Source organism: Ursus maritimus, unplaced genomic scaffold (genome assembly GCF_017311325.1).
Source record: "Ursus maritimus isolate PB19 unplaced genomic scaffold, ASM1731132v1 scaffold_27, whole genome shotgun sequence".
In the NCBI taxonomy this organism is placed as follows: Eukaryota; Metazoa; Chordata; class Mammalia; order Carnivora; family Ursidae; genus Ursus; species Ursus maritimus.
Genome location: NW_024425230.1, coordinates 27,594,987 through 27,617,799, shown reverse-complemented (window position 1 = coordinate 27,617,799; position 22,813 = coordinate 27,594,987). Strand labels below are relative to the sequence as shown.

At 37.2% G+C, this 22,813-nt stretch overlaps 1 protein-coding gene across 5 annotated transcripts in view; it reads left to right on the top strand.

Annotated features, from left to right (window-relative positions):
* Positions 1 to 22,813, top strand: part of SCAPER (S-phase cyclin A associated protein in the ER) — a 527,655-nt gene that overhangs the window by 255,347 nt on the left and 249,495 nt on the right. For all 5 annotated transcript variants that reach the window (XM_040642943.1, XM_040642940.1, XM_040642941.1 and 2 more), the window contains 2 exons: positions 8,184 to 8,249; positions 17,150 to 17,276. In XM_040642943.1, coding sequence (XP_040498877.1) covers positions 8,184 to 8,249; positions 17,150 to 17,276 — 193 coding nt within the window. The remainder of the gene's footprint in view (positions 1 to 8,183; positions 8,250 to 17,149; positions 17,277 to 22,813) is intronic.

The following is a 22,813-nucleotide window of genomic DNA, read 5'->3' as shown; positions in this document are numbered from 1 at the left end:
GAGAATAGATAATATTTCTTCTTTAAATGTTCGGTAAAATTCCCCTGGGAATCCATCAGGCCCTGGACTCTCTTTTTTGGGATGTTTTTGATCACTGCTTCAATTTCGTTACTGGTTATTGGTCTATTCAGATTGTCAATTTCTTCCTGTTTCAGTCTTGGTAGTTTGTAGGTTTCCAGGAAGGCATCGATTTCTTCCAGATTGCTTAATTTATTGGCATATACTTGCTGATAATAATTGTTTCTGTTTCCTTGTTGTTATTCGTGATCTCTCCCCTTTCAGTCATAATTATATTAATTTGGGTCCTTTCTTTTTTTTTTTTTTTTCAGATAAGTCTGGCCAGAGGTTGATTGATCTTATTAATTCTTTCAAAGAACCAGCTTCTTGGTTCATTGATCTGCTCTACTGTATTTCTGATTTCTAATTCATTGATCTCTACTCTAATCTTTATTATTTCTCTTCTTCTGCTTTGTTCAGGTTTTATTTGCTGTTCTTTCTCCAGTTTCTTTAAATTTAAGATTAGCTTGTGTATTCGGTATTTTTCTACTTTTTTGACTGAGGCTTGGATGGCTATGTATTTCCCACTTAGAACCACCTTTGCAGCATCCCATGGGTTTTGGACCTAGGTGTTTTCCTTCTCATTGGTTTTCATGAATTGTTTAAGTTCTTCTTAAATTCCTGGTTGACCCAAGCATTCTTTAGCAGAATTGTCTTTAGCTTCCAAGTGTTTGAATTCCTTCCAAATTTTTTCTTGTGATTGAGTTCCAGTTTCAAAGCATTGTGGTCTGAAAATATGCAGGGAATAATCTCAATCTTTTGGTACTGGTTGAGATCTGATTTGTGACCAGTATGTGGTCTATTCTGGAGAACATTCCATATGCATTCGAGAAGAATGAGCATTCTGTTGTTTTAGGGTGGAATGTTTGGTATGTATCTGTGATGTCCATCAGGTCCAGTGTCATTCAAGGCTCTTGTTTCTTTGTTGATCTTCTGCTTAGATGATCTATTGCTGAGAGTGGAGTGTTGAGGTCTCCCACTATTAAAGTATTATTTTCAGTATGATTCTTTATTTTGGTTAACATTTGGCTTGTATAGTTGGCTGCTCCCATGGGGGGGGCATAGATATTTACAGTTGTTCTCTTGTTGGATAGACCCTTTAAGAATGATATAGTGTCCCTCTGTATCTTACTCCAGTCTTTAGCTTAAAATCTAATTTGCCTGATATGAGAATTGCTACCCCAGCTTTCTTTTGAGGTCCATTGGCATGAAAAATGGTTCTTCATCCCCTCACTTTCAGTCTGGATGTATCTTTAGTTTCAAAATGAGTCTCTTATAGACAGCATATGGATGGGTCATGTCTTTTTATCCAATTTGCAATCCTGTTCCATTTCATGGGAGCATTTAGGCCGTTCACATTGAGAGTGATTACTGGAAGATGTGATTTTAGTGCCATCATGTTGCCTGTGAAGTCCTTGTTTCTATAGTTTGTCTCTGTAAATTTCTGATCTATATTACTCTTGGGGTCTTTCATCTTCTATAAAACCCTCCTTAATGTTTCTTGCAGGGCTGGCTTAGTGGTCACATATTCTTTCAGTTTCTGCTGATCTTGGAAGCTCCTTCTCTCTCCATCCATTCTGAATGACAGCCTTGCTAGATAATTCTTCCCATTTAGTACACTGAATATTTCTTGCCAGCCCTTTCTGGCTTGCCGGGTCTCCGTAGACAGGTCTGACATTATTCTGATGTTCCTCCCTCTGTATGTAAGAAATGTATTCCCCCTAGCCCTTTCAAGATTGTTTCCTTGGATCTAACATTTGTGAGTTGTACTGTTATATGTCAGGGCATTGGTCTGTTCTCTTTGATCTTGGGAGGGGTCCTCTTGGACATGAATGCTTGTTTCCTTCCCCAGATTAGGTAAGATCTCAGCTACGATTTGCTCAAATATATCTTCTAGACCTCTCTGTCTCTCCACCCCCTTAGGGATCCCAGTAATTCTGACATTGGAATGCTTCATGGCATCATTACTGTCTCTCAGTCTGATCTCTTGGGCTTTAAGCTGTTTTTTTCCAGTCCTTCTCGGTTTCCTTCTTTTCTGTCATCTTCTCTTCTAGCTCACTAATTCTTTCTTCTGCCTCTTTTACCCTGGCAATCAGAGTATCCAGTTTAGATTGCATTTTATTCATAGCATTTTTAAGTTCGGCCTGCTTAGATCTCATTTCTGCCCTTAGAGATTCTATATTGTCTCTAATATTTTTCTGAAGCCTAGATATCGACTTCATAATTGTTACTCTGAAGTCTGTCTCTGACATTTTGCTTATATCCATATCCATTAGGTCTGTGGTAGAGACCCTAGTCTCTGGTTCTTGTCTTTGTTGGGGGTTCCTCCTCTCAGTCATTCTGTTGGGGGGTGGTTGAGGGAATGTACAGAGTCCAAAGTATTAACATGACCCAAGCAAGATGCACCTGTTTTATAGGGACCCTAGGGTTGTCGTCCTCTTGTTCTTCCAGCCTGTCTTCTGGGGGAGGGGCCTGTCATGCTGTTACTCGGGCAACCCAAGTTCAGTAGAGTTGCCCTGCCCCCTGTTGGTGGGGTGGGCTCAGTGAAAACTGGTTTTTAGGCTTTTTTCTCTGGCAGCTTTCCACATCTCTTCGGAGAGTCAGAGCAGAAGTGACTGCACCCAAACGTCTGTCCCAGAGCAGGCAGATTGCTGCCTGTTCTTCACTGAGCTCTCCTGGACACAGTCTCCATTTCTGTCTATGCTGCTAAAAGCCGCAGCCTCCTTGGTTGTGCGCCCCACAGCAACTCTCCCAGCAGTAGAACTCAGGACCAGGCAGTTCTCTGCCCTTTGTGCTTCTAAAACCAGGAGCCGCACCTTGTTAGCCCGGCCACACCCCCAGCTCCTGGATCCTGTCTGGGGGCTGTACTAAAGTCCTTTCCCCACCGCTACCGGTCTGCAAGTCTGTGCCCGGTCCCCAGCGTGGAACGCCTTTGCGCTCCAGTGTTGTTTCACCTTCCTGGCACTAGCTTATGGTAGCTCCCTTCCCTTCTGTTTCTCTTCCGATAGCTGCCTGTGTAATCAGGCTCCGCCCTTCATCCCTCCAGACCCACAGAGATTTTCTGCTTATAGAGATCCATATATATAGTCTTACATCTCAGGCTGATTTCATGGGTGTTCAGAATGGTTTGTTAGATATCCGGCTAAATTCAGGGGACTGGTTGAAATAAGGCCCCCTATTCCTCTGCCATCTTCCCTCCTCCTCAGGACTCTACTTTCTAATGCTCTCTGGGCTCTCCCAGAGCCAAGTCCACTGATATTTAAAATTCTAGGCTTTTAAGTCTCACTGGTTGTGAGAACTCATGAAACTCAGCCCCTCTTGTTTTCAAAGCCAAATATTATATGGATTTGTCTTCCCCTTGCAGGCTTCCCAGTGTGATAATTTGCTTCTTGTCCTTATCCAGCCCTGACCAAGGCTATATTTAATAAAATAATCAATAGCAAAGATGTGGATAAGTTAGAATCTTCATACCTTACTGGTGGAATGTAAAATAGTCTATCTACTTTGGAAAATAGTTTCTTATTTCCTGAAAAGTTAAACATAGAATAATCATGTGACTTAGTAATTCCACTCATGGTTCTCTATGCAAGAGAACTGAAAATATGTGGTAAAATAAAACTTGTACACGTCTGTTCATAGCAGCATTACTGAAAAGAGCCAAAAAGTGGAAACAACCCAGGTGTTCAACATCTGTTGAATGGTTAAGTTAAATATGTGTAACCATACAATGAAATAGTATTTAGGACTAAAAGGAAATGAAGTACTGACACATGTCATAATGAGGATGAACTTTGGAAACATTATGCTAAATGAAAGAAGTCAGTCAAAAAGGGCCATGTGTCATATGATTCCATTTATATGAAATGTCCAGGATAGGAAAATTCATAGACATAGAATGATTAGTGGTGTTTAGGGATGGGAGCAGGAGGAAAGAAATGGGGATTAATGGCTTGTAGTTACTGCATTTTATTTAGTTAGTATAAAAATGTTTAAAGTTAGAGTGTGATGATGACTGCACAACCTTGTGAATGGATTAAGAAACATTGAATTGTACATTTAGATGGGTCATTTATATGGTATTTGAATTATATCTCAGTAAAGTTGGTTCAAAAAATAAAATGGCAGAAATAATGTTAAATATATGTATTGTATTAATAAAAAATAAGTTATGGACTCTTGAATTAAAAAAAAATTCTTGAATTATGTGAGTGAAAAATGGTTCAGTAGGGAAATCCAAAAGTTCATACCCCTCTAAAAACAATGATTTAACTGGCAGAAACTGTCAGATTCAATTTTTTCGAATGCTGGGAATTAATCAAAAGCTTACTGCTACCAGGGGAAGGCACAATGAAGGCCAATCGGCTAAATGTCATTAAGAGTGTTTAATGGCATTTTAACTTACCCTGGTTCCATCTTCCACTCCTTAGCTCAGCAGCATCTTTGAAGACAACCACCTGCATTCCTGATACAGGGAGGGAGCAAAGCTGACCTTATGTTCAGGGATGTATAGTTGTTTTGACCTGTTTGATGGTTCTCTGAAGGATGTCAAAGGTGACAAAGGTCTTTCACCTAACTCAGAATTGTCCCAGAGGTGGGCAGGCTACCTAGGGGAAATTGTCAAAAACAATTTAAAGGCAAACATATTAGTATAGTCTGGAGCAAGGGAGAACAGAGCGAACAATAGACTAATCAAAAAGCTTGTACGGGGTGGCGGAGGCTGAGGATTGAAATGCTTTGAGTAATAAGGGCTTTGAAGAGTTCCCACATACTCTTGAAAAATCTAGAAGTCCACATGCATATTGAGGGCTGGATGCATGTTCAGGAAAGACCTGAAAAGTTCCTGAGGTCTTGTCTCTGGCTGACCTTCAGGCTTCAGTGCAGTAGGAAATGCAGGCTAAGGAAGAGTTGTAAACTGCCAGAGTTTTGTCATTTTGCCTCAACCATGCACACAGCTCATTTACAAATATTAGATTAAGATTCGTTTTTTCTTTTCTGCCATTCCAGGTGTTTAAGGAAATCACTTGCATCACTAGTTGATCCCTGAACTAATTGAACAGAGACTTCAGTGGCCATAATGACAAAGAATACAAACTTTAGAAAAATTAGTTCAGAAAGGTTACTAAACAAATATAAAACTACATCAAGTAGTCCCTGACAAAGGAGGAGAATTTGATTTTCAGCGTTTCCACATTATAATATTTCAGATGTCTAGTTTTTGACAAAAAGTTACAAGGTGTTCAAACAAAAAGAAAGTTAGCCTATATACAGGAAAAAAAATTAATAGAAAGTGTCCCAGGGGAAACCAGACATTGGCCTTACTAGACAAAGACTTTAGATTAAAGTGTTCAAATATGCCCAGAGAACTAAAGGACCCATGAGAACAATATCTAACCAACTGAGGAATAGTAATGATGATATTATATTAAATTTATATTTTAATATATATAATTAAAAACCATAAAAAGGAGTGAATAGAAATTTTGTTGTTGAAAAATACAGTGACTGAAATGAAAAATTCACTTGAAGAATTGAACAGCTAATTTGGGCAAGTAGAAGTAAGAATTAGTAAACTTGAAGTTAAATTAGTTGAGATTATCTCCACGGAACAGAAGGGGAAAAGAATGAATAAAATGAACAGAGTTTGAAAGATGCATGGGACCAACATATACAGAAAGGAAGTCCCAGAAGGAGAATAGAGAGAAAAAAGAGCAGAATTAATATTTGAGGAAATTATGGGTGGAAACTTCCAAATTTAATGGAAAATATGAACCTGCACATCCAAGTAAGACATGTACTTTTAAGTACATCTTAAGTACTCTCTAAGTAAGAGAAACTCAGAGATCCACACTATGACACATTACAATAAAACTGTGTTAAGACAAGGACAAAGAATCTTGAAAGCAGCAGAAGTGGGGGCACCTGGGTGACTCAGTCGGTTAAGTGTCTGCCTTCAGCTCAGGTCATGATCCCAGGATCCTGGGATTGAGCCCCGCATCAGGCTTCCTGCTCAGTGGGGAATCTGCTTCTCCCTCTCCCTCTGCCCTTCCTGCCCCCTGCTCATGCTCACTCTCTTGCTGTCTCTCAAATAAATAAATAAAATCTTTTTAAAAAAAGAAGCAGCTCTTTATATAGAAAACATTCTTAATATAATTAACAGTTCATTTCTCATCAGAACTTATAAAGGCTAGAAGGCAGTAGGATGACATATTCAGTTTCCTGGTTACAAAAACAAAAACAAATTGTCACCAAAAAATTCTGTCTGGCAAAACTTCAAAAGTGAAAGAGAAATTAGTATATTCCATGATAAATAAAAGCTGAGATAATTTGTTGCTGTGACACCTTCATTTCAAGAAACTCTGAAGAATTTTTAAATATATATATATATATATATATATATATACAGATCCAGTACAGATCCAGAATCTGTATACTATTCCCTAAGCATAACTAGTGTTTTCCCATGTTGTTCAGCATCGTTCGCTCACTTTTCTCTGCTGTTAATGCCATTTCCTCATTTTTGTGCGTATTCAGATGCTACCTATCTTTCAAGCATATCCTTCCATATCCTTCAGGAAACTTACCTTTAGCATCCTAGCTGGAAGTGAGCATTTGTGGCATTACTCATCTCTCACTCTGCTTTGTAGACTTGGGTATCCTTTCATAGTGTTATGTCTTCCTCTTCCTTATGGAGAATAAATTCCTTGAATATTCCTACTGTGTTTATACCTCATCCTTGCAATGTATGTTCCTCTTAGTTTATACAGAGTAGAAACTCTGGAAATACATATTTGCTGTAAAGTGAATCAAGACAAGATTCAAATTAGGAAAAAGTGATTAACCAACATTTCAGGTAAAGTTAGAATTTTTTGGATAATTTTTTAGTTTTATGTGCATGAATGAAAGAATGGACTTGATCCTTCCCACTTTAAACCTTAGATAAATGTATTTTTTGATATAATAGGCCTCTTCTTAAGCCTCAGTTTCTTCTTTGTAAAATGGGGATTATACCATATTGAGTTTTTAGGACTGTGTATGAGACGATGGATGTTTAGCTCCTGGAAGAATACTTGGAAGATATTCAACCTTCCATAATTGTTGCTTTTCCTCCCTTTCATACAGGTTCAAATTATTTGCCACTGTAAGTGGTTATTTCCTCGTTTTGGTATGCCTTAATATTTTGGCTGATAGCAATGAGCATGTGTAGGTCACAACAATGTATAACTTAATGTTTAACTCTAATTTAGTTATTCTTTTGATCCCACATTTAACATGTGCTAGTTTGCTTTTTCCTTATTAGAGCTGTTGTAATTTGCATCTTTCATGATTTTTTTAATGAAGTATTACTTACTTTCTCATTGCAGTCTGGATTGGTATACACATTGTGACTTATTCTTTCATAGGTCACTAGACTAATTCTTTGAGACTAGGACCCTTTGGGTGAGCAGATAAAATTTAAACTAGTATTTTCCTCTTTTTCTTTCAAACAGAAATTTACAAATTAAGTCAATATTAATGGATTGCTGTAGTGACACCTATGTTAGATTAATTAACTGTTGATGGCTCTCCCTATTGGATATTAGTTCAAGCAAGCTAGAGCCTAGTTAGACAGTGGCAGAGAAATGTCATCTCAGATTTTTCCAGACTTTTGGTATTTAGCAAGTACAAATAACAAAAACAAAAGAAGACATATCTTTGAGTGTCTAGTCATTCCCACTGCCTTTTAAATTATTTCTAATGGTAAATAACTATTCTTATATTCAATTTTGTATCATATAACTCTTAAGATATATGAATATTTAGCTACTTCAGCTATCCTGTAGAAACTTAATATGATTTCAGATTTAATTATCATGATTTTAACATTGCTGAAAAACAAGCCCCATTCTATACCAGGTCTGTAAACTGAGAAATGTTTTTATGAAGCTCCTCTTTATCTTATGAAGAAATATTTATTTTTTAGTCTTTCTTTGATAGCATTTATAGTATTTTAAAGAAGTAGTCTTAGAAATCAAAGTGTTACACTAATGTTTCTAATACTGGGACAGGAAAAACATAGTCAGGGTTTTAGTTTGTTATAAAAATTAGCAGCAAAATAACTAACAGTGATAAAACTTTTTTCTCTTCAGGGCCAAGGAATATGAGAGTTTAATGGAAACAAAAAATTGTGGATCTGACTCACCTTATAAAGCCAAGTGAGTATTTTACTCTGCATTTTATTTCTCTGTCTTACTGATGCCTGCCTATATAAAGGTTTATCTGAACTTGTATTCCTATGATCCTAAGCTTTATATCTGAAGCGTAGAACTTCATTCTTCTAGCACAGTGGTTTCCAGCAGGGGACAATTTTGCCAGGAGACATTTGGGTGTGCTTGGGGATGTGATCACATTTTGATTATCACAGCTTGGAGAAATGGTGCTTGTCCCATCAAGTGCATAGAGACCCAGGAATGCTCTTAAACACTCTTCAGTGGGCAAGACTGAAGCAAAGAATTATCTCATCCAAGACATCAGTAATGCCTATGTAGAAAAATCCTGTTCTAGCACAATAGGTTCTGGCAGCACCAGGCTAGTTCTTCCTCTGAGGAGGTCTCGTTCAGGATTGTTGTCAGGGCCACTTGATAGATGAGGATTCAGACTCCACCACTGGGTGTTAGTTTAACCACACAATAGCTAAACAAAACTGCCATCATTTTGCTTCTCTCAAAGATATTACCAGTAGAGGTGTAGTGAGGAAGGTACTGAAAAACACTGCTGATGGGAGTGCAGGTTAGTGTAGTCTTATTGAAAAGCAATGTGAATCCAGAGCTTAGAACATCTACTTTAGATTGCTGAGGGAAATAATGGAAAATGTGCCCAAATATTTATATTCAAAGATGACTATTTTATTATTTTATTTTATTTTTATTGTTTTTTTTTATTTTATTATTTTTCATAGTGAAAAAGTCAAGAAAGAACTTAACTGCCAGAAATTGAGGAATATCTATAACCAGTGGTTGGTGTAGATATGCTATAGCATTTTAATGCAGCAATTTTTTACATTTGAAACAGAAATATTGTTGCCTGCCAGAAATTAGAAACCCATCAGAAAATTACTTCTATTAATTATTGTTTTGAAACTATTAGTCATTGCCATTCTAAAAGAAAAAAGTTTGTAAAATATTAAAGAAGTTGACAAAATTATCAAGATTATGATGATACTGTATATCTGGAAAACCCAAGAGAATCAAGTGAAAAACTAGTAGATGTTAGAGAATCAATTCAGTAAGATGGCTGATTACCAGATTAATGTGGTGATATTAATCATAGGTAATGTTTACTGAGCCTTTGCCTCATTCCAGGCTCTTTACTTGTGTTGACTCCTTTATTCCTAACAATAACTCAATGAATTTCATTAGGGAAACTAAGCCTTACAGCGGGTGAGTAACTTGCCTTAAGGTTGTGCAACATCCAGGCTACAAAATGAATACTTTCTTTTCTGATAACCAGTTAGAAAACATAAATATCCTTTACAGGAGCAATAGAAAAATAAACTTAAAATAAACTTAACAAGAAATATGAAGGCTCCATAAAAATTAAAAACTTTAAAATGCTAACAAAGGGTATAAAAGAAGACTTACATAATGGAAAGACAAATTATACTCTTGGATAAAAAACATGGTATAGTAAATTCTCTAAATTATCTTACAAATGAAACATAATCTGAGTAAAATACCTTATAAAAAATAGAATCATTTTAAAGAACGTATGGAAAAATAAGAGTTTCTAGGAAAAAAAATTTAAAAGAATGAGATAGAACTGTGCTAACAGATACTTAATAATATCTTTATGATACCTGCATAGTTAAAATAGTTTTGCTTTGGCACATGAATAAAAATGCAAATTGATGGAAGAGATTTTTAAAAACAATCTAGAAACAGATTCAAATATTTGAGGAAATTTAATATATGGTGGTGCGATAGTGTTTACAAAGATAGCCAGAAGTTGAGCCATTCCTGGAGGCACGCCCCTGTGCAATATAATATAACTTTACCACTATTCCATCAAGAGGTGGACTCTATTTCCTTTCCTCTTGAAATTGGTGCACTAGGTGTTATACGCAGCTAATGAATCATCAAACTTTACATCAAAAACCAAGGATGGGGGTGCCTGGGTGGCACAGTTGTTAAGCATCTGCCTTCAGCTCAGGGCGTGATCCCAGCGTTCTAGGATCAAGCCCCACCATCAGGCTCCTCCGCTAGGAGCCTGCTTCTTCCTCTCACACTCCCCCTGCTTGTGTTTCCTCTCTCGCTGGCTGTCTCTCTCTGTCAAATAAATAAATAAAATCTTTAAAAAAAACAAAACAAAACCAGGGATGTACCGTATGGTGACTAACATAATATAATAAAAAATATTATTATAATAAAAAAATTGTTCTCGTCTTTTGACTTGTTTTGACTACTATGGAAGCAATAGGTGATTCCCAAGACTTGGCCTTAGAAGTCTTGAGGCTTCTGCTTTCAACCTCACTTTCTTGCTCCTCTGTGACTTCCCTGTAAGGAAGCCTGGGTCAGCCCTCTTGAGGATGAAAGATCACTTGGTCATGGTGATAATCCTTTTAATATGATGTTGAATTCATTTTGCTTGTTCTGTTCAGGATTTTTGAATTAATGTTCATATGGGATATCAAGTCTTATTAAGCCTCTGCTTGTGTTACATTTGCTTATGTCCCATTGGCCAAACCAAGTCATTTCACCAAGTCCAGAATCACCGTAGGAGACTGTACAGGTCATGGATAGTAAGACATAATTCAAGGGGGGCCTTTAATGTAACAATCTATTATAGAACTTTCTCTGGATTCTCCTCTTACTTGACTGGCTGCTCTTTTTCAGTATCCTTTGCTTGGTTCTTTCTTGTCTCCTTGACCTCCAACATTAGCATGCCTTTGTCCTGAGAGTTCAAACGCAAAATTATTCCGTTGGCAGTCTTACTCAGTTTTATGACTTTAAACATTTAGTCACTGATGGATTTTAAATATATGACTCCAACCCAGCCCTCACCTCAGAACTCCAGACTCATACTTCCTGCTTGGTATTTCCACGTGGATATCTGTTCAGTTGGACCCCTCAGGTGAACATGTGAAAAATATTCCTGAAATTTGCTCCCCAACCTTACCCCTGGTATTTTTTGTTCATCTTTAGGAAATGGTAAGCCCATCCTTTGAAATTAAAATCTTTAGAGTCATCCTCTCTTTCTTTTCACTTCACTTTCCGACCATCAACAAATTCTGTTGGCCCTATCTTTAAAATATATTCTGAATCTGACCACTATTCATTACCTCCATAGTAAATACTCTAGTCTAACCTACTATCATCTCTCATCTGGGTTATTGTAGTATCCTCCTAATTAATCTTACACTGCTTCTGCTTTTCCTTACTACAATCTGTTGTCCACTGGGCAACCAGGATGTTCCTTTAAATTTTAAACCTAGGGAAAAAACAGCAATAGCAATAGAAGCATAATTTTTCAGTGTCTCCAATTCCTCAGATAGAAACTACATAAATAGTTAAAACCAAAAATGCATGGCAGCATTTACAAAAAAAACCACATTACCAGATAGCTCCAGGAAATCCAAAAAACAAGTAAATCCAAACAGCCACAAGACCTGCATGGTATTGACATCAGTGTGAAAGAAAGCAAAAAGAAGCAACTGGGATAACAGTTGTAAAGAAAGAAGAAGAACCCCCAAATAATGTTTTCACTGCATAGTGTAGGGAACCAGTTTGACAAAGCACCTGAATCTCATTTTCAATTGGGTTCCTCTGGAAGGGCTCATGTGAACAGTCCTGCCTTGCTCTTGCATGTTGATAACCTTATGCCTTCAAAAATCAGTTTTGCTGGGCACCTGGGTGGCTCAGTCGGTTAAGCATCTGCTTCAGCTCAGGTCATGATCTCGGGGTCTTGGGGTTGTGTGGGGCTCCCTGCTCAGAGGGGAACCTGCTTCTCCCTCTCCCTCTGTGTGCTCTCTCTTGCTCCTGCTCTTACTCTCTTGCAAAAATAAATAAATAAAATCTTTTTAAAAAAATCAGTTGTGCCAGTTGCAAAATCCTTGGCCCACATTTTTTTCTTGAGGATCTTAAATCTTAAAAAATGAATTTGTAGACAATCAAAATTATTTAAAAAAACATCAATTTAAGGACTAGCAATGAACATAAAAGTTATAGTTTCTGGGGCGCCTGGGTGGCTCAGTCGTTAAGCGTCTGCCTTCGGCTCAGGGCGTGATCCCAGCGTTCTGGGATCGAGCCCCGCATCAGGCTCCTCCGCTGGGAGCCTGCTTCTTCCTCTCCCACTCCCCCTGCTTGTGTTCCCTCTCTCGCTGGCTGTCTCTCTCTGTCAAATAAATAAGTAAAATCTTTAAAAAAGAAAAAAAAAGTTATAGTTTCTTACAGAACTATGACTAACTGATGGCCAAAAGAAAAAAATATTACGTAATAACTGTATCTCGTAATTCTATAGTATAACTAAGAAAAGTATCAGTGAATATGAGGAAAACATGCTAATAAAGTAACTATTTTCTAATTATATTGGTAATGATATTAATAATGTTATTCTGAGTCTGTTGTGCATATTAAGTGGGATAAAGTAAAGGATATTATGGAAACTAAAATTCTTTTATTCCATGTTCCTGAGAAGCTGAGTCCTCAGTTTGCAAGAAAGGAGATAGATTTGCTATAGCAGATCAGGTAACACCCCTGCAGGACTGAATTTGAATTATATGAATTTATGAGGTATTTTATCTTTCAGAAAGTGTTATGTGTATGTTTATTTGTGTGTGTGTACATATTTTGTGTACATGCGTGTATATATATGAGTGTGTGTATACACACATTTATTTCCTAGCTCTGTCCATTGAAGAGGCCTAGAAACAGTGATCAACACAGTGGCAGGAAGCTCATTGATTTGGGACTTGAAATATCATTTCTCACTAAAAGAAGCAAGAACTTTTTAGAAAAATGCCTAATTCTAGACCCAGATGCCCTGACATACTAGATGGCAAGAAAGCTCTCAATCAGTGTTTTTTCAGCGGAATCAGTAGCCAACTTAATAGTTTTTTACTGGACAAAGATAGGACAATTTGAGCTTCCAAAAGGAAAATTATTGTAACTGATTGAACTTGGTAACCCGATAGTAGTAAAGTGTCTCCTTATTAAATTATTCTAGCTAATAAATGAAAATGACTCTTTCTCTCTTCCTCCGATTACCCCTCCCCTTTCCAGAAAAATTTAATCCTGAAGTTGTTAGATAAGAGAACCCAAGCAACCATCTGCACTGGGGAGATGCTAGAGGTAGCTGTGGCACAGTAAGGATGTCAGAGCCTGAGTTGACTGAGGTGGACATTTATGCAGGGGTAAGAGGGGTGGCCAAATGTGGGGCCTCAGAGCCCAAGCAGAGACAAGGGAGCTTCTATGTGAGATGGGCACCATGGCCTGGTTTGGTGAGTCAGAACAGAATGAGGAGGGCAACTCTGTGGGAGGACATCCTGGCACAATCTGTCAGATCCCAACTGAAGAGGGAAGCCTGACAAAGGCTGTTGAAACCCAAACAGGGTGAGAAAGCATAACAGCCCAGGCTGGGGAGTCAGAGCCCAAGCAGGGACATAGTAGCATGCATATAGAAACAAAGATAGGGGTTGCGTGGGTGCCTCAGTTGGTTAAGCGTCTGCCTTAGGCTCAGGTCATGACCCTGGGGTCCTGGGATCAAGCCTCATGTCAGGCTCCCTGCTTAGCGGGGAGTCTGCTTCTCCCTCTGACCCTTCCCCCTGCTCATTCTTTCTCTCTCTCTCTCTCTCAAATAAGTGAATAAAATCTTGAAACAAACGAAGAAAAAGAAAGAAGAAAAGAAAAAGGAAAAAGGAAAGGAGGGAGGGAGGAAGGAAGGAAGAGAGAAAGAAAAAAAAGAAAAGAAAAAAGAAAAGAAAGAAAGAGATGATACGTTACATGTAGGGGGATTCATCAAATATATAAATATATTAAGAATGATGAAAGGTAGATTGCTCACTCTTGAAGAAGTGTTAAAAATATCCAGGGGAAATAGACCCTGTAGCAAATTGGAATTCTAGGTATTGGTTTTAATTGTATTTTCCAATATATAGAAATAGAAATATAGATATAAATATGTAGGGATATATATATGATATATATTTTTTATATTTATTTTTCAGTAATATACACACATTTCCTAGCTCTTTCCACTGAGAGTGAGGGCCTGGGAATAGCAACATCCCGATAGCACTGAGCACATCAAGTACACCCATGTAATGTGAAGGCAAGGTGGTTCCTTAAAAGGGAAAGATGGGTTCTTTTTCTACCAGAAGGGATGCTGGCAGGCAAAAATGAAAGGTGTCTAATGTAGGAGGCAATGTATGTACTCTGATTTTTTCATCTTATACAGGGATTTCTTAAGCTTTTATATTTTGAAATAAAGTCTTCAACATATTTATTTAAAAACAGAAGGGGAACCAATTGCCCTGAATTTATACTATATACCTTTCAAATAGAGGAAGTGAAAGAAAAAAATGTTAATGTGTTTATATCTTCCTGTCCATCATACTAAAGAGCAATATTTCCTAAAGTGGACCCAGTCTCCTTATATTTTTACAAATCATCCCAGTGATCCTAATGAACTGCCCAAAACTTTGTGAAACAGATTAGGGCTCCTTACAGAAATATATTTACGTTTCACATTTACCAGTGACAGTTGAAGTTAGAGTTGTTGTGGGGATTTGTTTAAGTTTTGAGAAGAAAGTATTTGACTTTACAACATTTTCCACAAAGCTATTTATGTGACAGATAATTCTCATTCATGTTCTAGGCTAGGAGTTACAAAGCCTCTACTTCTTTTCATGCTAGAAAGTTTTTCTGCCAGAAGTAACTCAGATAACAATTTCTGTGTTACAAACTATACCCTCTAAACAGCTTCTTTTCTTCCCCGATAGGAAAAGTATAACTTTCAGGGCTTAAGTCCTGACAGTCTATAATTATTCATAGTATGAATCAAAATCTAATGCTTTTTTCTTGAGAGGGGCTATATTATTTGTGGTACTTCTGTGGAGGCAGGGAATGAAACAGAGGTTTATCTCATGTTACCAAATCATCCCCTTGATTTGGCATTCTTCCTTGAAGGGTAGGTTCATATGAATCCCAGATTTGATTTACCTCAGGGTGAAATACAAGCCTCTTGTATTCTGTGAATTAAAATGGTCCTTGTGCCTCCCTAAGTGCCCTTGGTTTTCAGTGGAATGTGACCATTCTTCGTGAGAATACTGCTAGATTCATATGCATCCATGGCTATGTCTGGATATTTAGTTACATGCTGTGCAAATTTTATTCAGCCAAAAGCTGAAGTGGCCACTTATCTATCACACAGTAAAGTTCGCTGCCAATATTCCTCAACATGATAAGGTCAGTAACTTTAATCGGATGGGACTCCAGCCCGTATTTGATTGAAAGAGAAAAGAAGTATGTTGTTCTTATTCTTTTTTTGTGTTTTTTATATTCCCTTTTTCCTTTTGTTAGATTGAGACCTTCTGTCAATGAATAGTGATAATAGTTGATCATTTATTGAATATCTACTTTACTCCTGAATGGTGTTAGGTACATTACATTAATTACTTCCGATCTTCAAAAGGAGATTTATATATATAATTCTGTGGTGTTATTTATTTGTGGATAAAATGTCCTTAGTTGAATTGATTAATATGGTTTGGAGAAAAAAAGCATGAGATTTGAGGATCAAAGGCCTAATCCTAGTAATAACTTTTACCAGTCGTGAGACCTTGGGAAAGTCATTGAATTTGTCTGACCTTAGTTTCTTCATTTTTCAAATGAGGATAATACTAATGGATTGTTTTCATAGGAGTACATAATATCATGTACATTAATGTTTTTTGTAACCTATGAAGTTATGGATATTATTAAGATTAAAGAAGAAATTTCTTATTAGTCTATTCATCATTAAATATCTGTTGAGTGCACTAATGTTAGAAGTAGCATATTAGGTGGTGTGGATATGTCAGTGAGTGAACAGATAGACAGGAGCCCTCTTTCATGAAGTTAAGACAGTGCTTCTGCACTGTTCAGTATAATAGCTTCTAGTCCTACGAAGATCAGAGTTGGAAAAGGCTGGCAGATGTTCAGTATCCAGCTTAATAACTTAATACATCAAGACACTGAGAATGGTGCTGGACTACAAAAAGAGTTAAACATTAGTGATTATTACCACTGCTGGGGTTTGGCTGGTAGGAGTTAACAAACAGAACAGAGAGGGAATGTAGCATGTTTGCCATAAAGTGACTGTAATGATGGCCTACAGAATCTATCATAGGTAAAAATAGAAGTGAGACAACAGGGAAGTAATGTATAGGGGAGAAGTGGAGAGATCTGGGAATGTGTCTGGTGAATATCTGTTGGTGGGCTACTTAAGCAAATAAGTGGAAAGGAGCGATCGCTCAGAATGAGGTATATGAAACAGAAGAAGGAAGGGCCGCAAAGAAATATTACACACTTTTCTCATGAAAGAATAATGTGTGTTATTTCCTGGTGAAAAGCAAATAATTGCTCTAAACACAATGACAGCATCAGTGGCAGGCAATCCCCAAATTGCTTGTAAACTGAAACATGGGGAGTTTGACATTTTGAGAGTTTACAATGCTTACAACAAAATATCCAAACCTACCTTGAAGATTTGAATCGAAATATGAAAACCTGTTGAGTTTCTTACACGCATTTTCTCTGCCATCATAGTCTCACCTCCCCATCTACAGTTCTGTTCTAATTCAAGTGTCACACACAAACTGTTGGTAGCTGCTGTTCTGGCTAATCCTGTGGACGCACAGTACTGTCCTCTAGTTCTATTTTGTGCCATGAGGACTAGGTTGATATTCATGAATGTAGAGTAATACCAGCCTCTGAGGTGTGGTTTGTTTCTTCCTCTTCAAAGCTGCTCTGTGAAGCAGTTTCTACTACAATAATGAAAGTAACTTTTATTTCAAAATGTTTAGGAAAGTGAAGTAGTCTAATTCATTAAAGTCATTCTTCCCTGTTATTTTGTATTGAAGGCTTCAGCGATTAGCTAAAGATCTTCTAAAACAACTGCAAGTACAAGACAGTGGCTCATGGGCAAACAATAAAGTTTCTGCTTTAGATCGGACCCTAGGCGAGATCACTAGAGTATTGGAAAAAAAGGTATGTAACTGATCTCTTGCCTTGTTGGCCTTAATAGTTGTGGTTCTTTCTCACTATGACAAGACATAGGACTATAAGGCTGACTCTCATTTGTGTATTTCTTCTGTGTTTCCAAAAGCTGGTCAACCACTGATCGATGTGTTTTTTTTTTTCTCTCTCTCATTCTTAATTAAATTGGTGTTGTTTTCAGTGGTTTTAATTGAAATCCTCAATAGCAAAAATATGGGTCAGTCATATTTTTCCCACACAACCAAAAATAAAATTAATTTAATTGGAATCACAGTAATAAAGGTATACAATTTTATGGCAGAAAATGTAAAACTTTGAATTATAGAACTCACGAATCACAGCCAGATTTCCACAAAGCACCGATTTCCTTACTGTTTCCAGCAGAAAATTTGGCAGTTTTCCTTAATGACTTAGAGTCTAAATGTTCTTGCCATAGTTAAAAAAATTCTTAATGATTTTTAAAGTATTTATTATTCAGTATAGAAAATTTTAAGTGTATAAAGAAGAAATAAATTCCCCGTAATACCCACTATCGACTTTTTATTGTATTTTCTTATCTTTTTATTGTACATTTCTCACATTATGTTATCTGGCTGATTTTATCATAAATTTTTTCTCATGTCTTTAAAAATTCCTTGTGACCAAATGAACATATCACAGTTTATGCAATTTATATCACTTAGTTGGTTTCTAATTTTTCTATTTGATGTAATACCCATCTTTGTTTATTATCTGCATTTTTTTAATTTTTTGTTTTCTGGGTTTAAATTTATAATATTTGAGATACACAAAAGAATGTAGTGATATAAATAACCTAAATGTAGTGAACAGCTGTGAATTCACCACCCAACTTAAAAACTAGACTGTTCCCAGTATATCTATGGTTCCCAGTGATCCTTCCACCCCCATTCCCATCTCTGCTCCCTTTGAAGGAAATACTATAGAGTATTAAAGGGATATCTTTTCTTTTTTTTTAATATCTTTATTTTTTATCACATTTATAATTGTATTAAGTAATATATTATTTAGTTTTGCTTGTATTTGACCTTTATAAAATATCATAGTGTAGACATCTATGATTTTTTTAATTAAAATTATGATTGTAAGTTTTATTTAAGCTTATAAATGTAGCTGTTTTTCATTTATTTTCTCTGTTGTGAATGAGTACTTCACTGTGTTAATAATACAAGTTTTTAATCCATTTTCCTGACACAGACATTGTTTTCCAGGGTTGAATGTGTATGGGTTTGTGTGTGAGAGAGAGAAAAGAAAGTGAGTGATTAGAGACAGTGCTGCTCAGACATTCTTGTGTCAGAGCAAACGAACAAATTTCGCCAAATTGGGGAGCCTCAGACTTTAGTCTACATCAGAATCACTTAGGACTTGTTAAAGCACACCACACCTTGGGTTTCTAAGAATTTGTATTTCACAGGTGACACTGATGCTGCTGGTCCAAGGATCATACTTTGAGAATCATTGCTCTTGTCTAGGGCATATGCCTCAGAGTTCTCAGGCACATGAATAACCAGCTTCACAAGATAGTGTTCGGCTGCATTTTGGCGTCAGATGGTATAATGCTCTGTAGGAACTGAAAGCAGCGTATTCACTGAGTTATTGTGGCAGAGCCACAAAGAGTCAGTTCTTCTGTATAACATCCCTTTCAGAGTGTCAGAGAGTTGAGAAACTGCTAATTATCAGACATGTGCTAGATAGGAGTGTTTGGAGGTTTGATAGACTTAGAAAAATCTCTATTTTAAAATTAGCACATACTGATTATTTTTATAAAGGGTACTTATACTTTGAACTAAAAGGGATTTACTTGAAGATACCACTATGTACGCCTTATCTCATGAATATTGTTTTAAACTGAAATAATCACAGAATTTTTGAGGAAAAAGTAAAATGATCTGTATAAGAAAGGTATTCAGTATGAAAATCTAAAGTTATTTCATTCACAAAGGGGCAATTTACTGGAATACCACTGATTCCTTATAATTTTGGGGAGAAAAATGTAGTCTGGCTCCCAGTCTAAATGGTCTGTGGCAGAAACCATGCTGTAAAGCTGTCCTCAGAGTATACACTGCAGGACCACCTGAGAGTCTAAACTTACCTACAATAAGATCCTTTTGCTATTTTTATAACCAGAATCCCTATTACCTAGCCAAAACAGACTCACTTTATGTGGAATTCTGTTCATAGAGTTATACTGACATTTCAGTGAAATTCAGCTGATATTTATGATTTCAGTCTAGGAATTGTAAATAACCATTCGTTTTTGTTTGGAAAACTGCCTGGAGTAACAAAATCATTAGAGCCAAAGCCAAGTACCCAGTGAAGGATTTGAAGACAGCCTAGAAGTGACAGGGGTGGGCCTGGTGGAACTCGGGCAAGCACTCCCTGAGGAATGGTGAGAGATGAATCTTGAGGTCTTTAACCCTCTTAATTGAGATCTCAACACACTGACACTTTCTGTTACTGCTTTGATACAGTTTTCCTTAGATACTTTTTCTAAAGTTCTGAGAACTACTTTAGATTTAACAGGTTAAACTTTGTGATGCACAAAAACACTCTTGTAATGAAAGAGATTGAGAAACTGAGGAAACATGCCTATTGTAGTACTAACTGTTTGTGTCAGGTCCCTTCTTTTTTTTTTTTTAATTTATTTTTTTATTATGATATGTTAGTCACCATACAGTATGTCATTAGCTTTTGATGTAGTGTTCCATGATACATTGTTTGCATATAACACCCAGTACTCCATGCAATACATGCCCTCCTTAATACCCTTCACTGGGCTAGCCCATCCCCCCCCCCCTCTAAAACCCTCAGTTTGTTTCCAGGAGTCCATAGTCTGTCATGGTTCATCTCCCCCTCTGCTTCCCCCCACTTCTTTTTTCCCTTCCTTCTCCTAATGATCTCCCTGCTATTCCTTATGTTCCACATGTGAGTGAAACCATATGATAATTGTCTTTCTCTGCTTGACTTATTTCACTTAGCATAATCCCCTCCAGTTCCATCCATGTCGATGCAAATGGTAATTATTCATCCTTTCTGATGGCTGAGTAATACTCTATTGTATGTATATACCACATCTTCTTTATCCATTCATCTGCTGAAAGGCAACTCAGTTCCTTCCACAGTTTGGCTGTGGTCCAGTTTGTAGACCTTGCTGCTATGAACATTGGAGTGCATATGCCCCTTCTTTTCACTACATCTGTATCTTTGGGGTAAATATCTAGTATTGCAATTGCTGGGTCGTAGTGTAGCTCTATTTTTAATGTCTTGAGGAACCTCCATACTGTTTCCCAGAGTGGCTGTACCAGCTTGCATTCCCTCCAACAGTGTGAGAGGGTTCCCTTTTCTCCACATCCTCTCCAACATTTGTTGTTTCTTGCCTTGTCGATTTTTGCCATTCTAACTGGTGTAAAGTGGTATGTCAATATGGTTTTGATTTGAATTTCCCTGATGGCTAATGATGTTGAACATTTTTTCATGTGTCTGTTAGCCATTCGTATGTCTTCATTGGAAAAGTGTTCATATCTTCTGCCCATTTCTTGACTAGATTATTTGTTTCTTGGGTGTTGAGTTTGAGAAGTTCTTTATACATCTTGGATACCAGCCCTTTAGCTGTAGTGTCATTTGCAAATACCTTCTCCCATTCCCTCCGTTGCCTCTTTGTTTTGTTGACTCTTTCCTTTGCTGTGCAGAAACTTTTTATCTTGATGAAGTCTAACCCAAAAAGACTCCACCCCCAAATTACTAGAACTCATACAGCAATTCAGTAATGTGGCAGGATACAAAATCAATGCACAGAAATCAGTTGCATTTCTATACACTAACAATGAGACTGAAGAAAGAGAAGTTAGGGAATCAGTTCCATTTACAATAGCACCAAAACCCATAAGATATCTTGGAATAAACCTAACCAAAGAGATAATGGATGTATACCCTAGAAACTACAGAACACTGATGAAAGACATCGAAGAAGACACAAAAAGATGGAAAAACATTCCATGCTCATGGATTGGAAGAATAAACATAGTTAAAATGTCTGTGCTACCCAGAGCAGTCTATACTTTGAATGCCATCCCGATCAGAATACCAATGACATTTTTCAAAGTGCTGGAACAAACAATCCTAAAACTCGTGTGGAACCAGAAGAGACCCTGAATCACCAAGGAAATGTTGAAAAAAAAAAAAACAAAGCTGGAAGCATCACGTTGCCTGATTTCAAGCTATGCTACAAAGCTGTGATTACCAAGACAGCATGGTACTGGCACAAAAACAGACACATAGATTGGTGGAACAGAATATAGACTCCAGAAATGGATCCTCAACTCTGTGGTCAACTAATCTTAGACAAAGCAGGAAAAAACATCCAATAGAAAAGAGACAGTCTCTTCAATAAATGGTGCAGGGGAAATTGGCAGCTGTATACAGAAGAATGAAACTCGACCATTCTCTCACACCATACACAAAGATAAACTCCAAATGGATGAAAGACCTCAGTGTGAGACAGGAATCCATCAAAATCCTAGAGGAGAACATAGGCAGTAACCTCTTCGACATCAGCCACAGCAACTTCTTTCAAGACACGTCTCCAAAGGCAAGGGAAACAAAAGCAAAAATGAACTTGTGGGACTTCATCAAGATAAAAAGCTTCAGCGTCAGGTCGCTTCTGACTTTTTGGGTTCTCTGATTCTGTTTAGAAATAAAGAGTCTGATGGGTAGTAAGGAGGGCATGTATTGCATGGTGCACTGGGTGTTATACGCAACTAATGAATTATGGAACTTTACATCAAAAATCGGATGTACTGTATGGTGACTAACATAATATAATAAAAAAATTATTATAAAAAAAAAGAAAGAGTCTGTAAGCTGTGTTGCGTATGTTACAGTTTTTAACAAACTCCACCCAATTCTGCAAGAAATATGGTGGTCTAGGGTACTTGAACCCACTCTACCATCAAAAACATTTAAAAATACTGGGAAAAATATAAAGTAACTTTCTTTTTTTTTTTTTGGCTTCTGCTTGTTTCTTTCTTTTTTTTTTTTTTATTAATAATGATTTTTTATTATATTATGTTAGTCACCATACAGTACATCCCCGGTTTTCGATGTAAGGCTCGATGATTCATTAGTTGTGTATAACACCCAGTGCACCATGCAATACGTGCCCTCCTTACTACCCATCACCGGTCTGTCCCATTCCCCCACCCCCCTCCCCTCTGTAGCCCTCAGTTTGTTTCTCATAGTCCATAGTCTCTCATGTTTCATTCCCCCTTCTGATTACCCCCCCTTTCTTTATCCCTTTCTTCCCCTACTGATCATTCTAGTTCTTATGTTCCATAGATGAGAGAAATCATATGATAGTTGTCTTTCTCTGCTTGACTTATTTCACTAAGCATTATCTCCTCCGTAACTTTCTTAAAAGCACCAAATTGCTAAGAAGAAATTGGAGAATTACCAGGCCAAAGAAAAACCAAGAATTTAAGAAGTTGTGTTCAGTTGTAACTGAACCCCCCCCC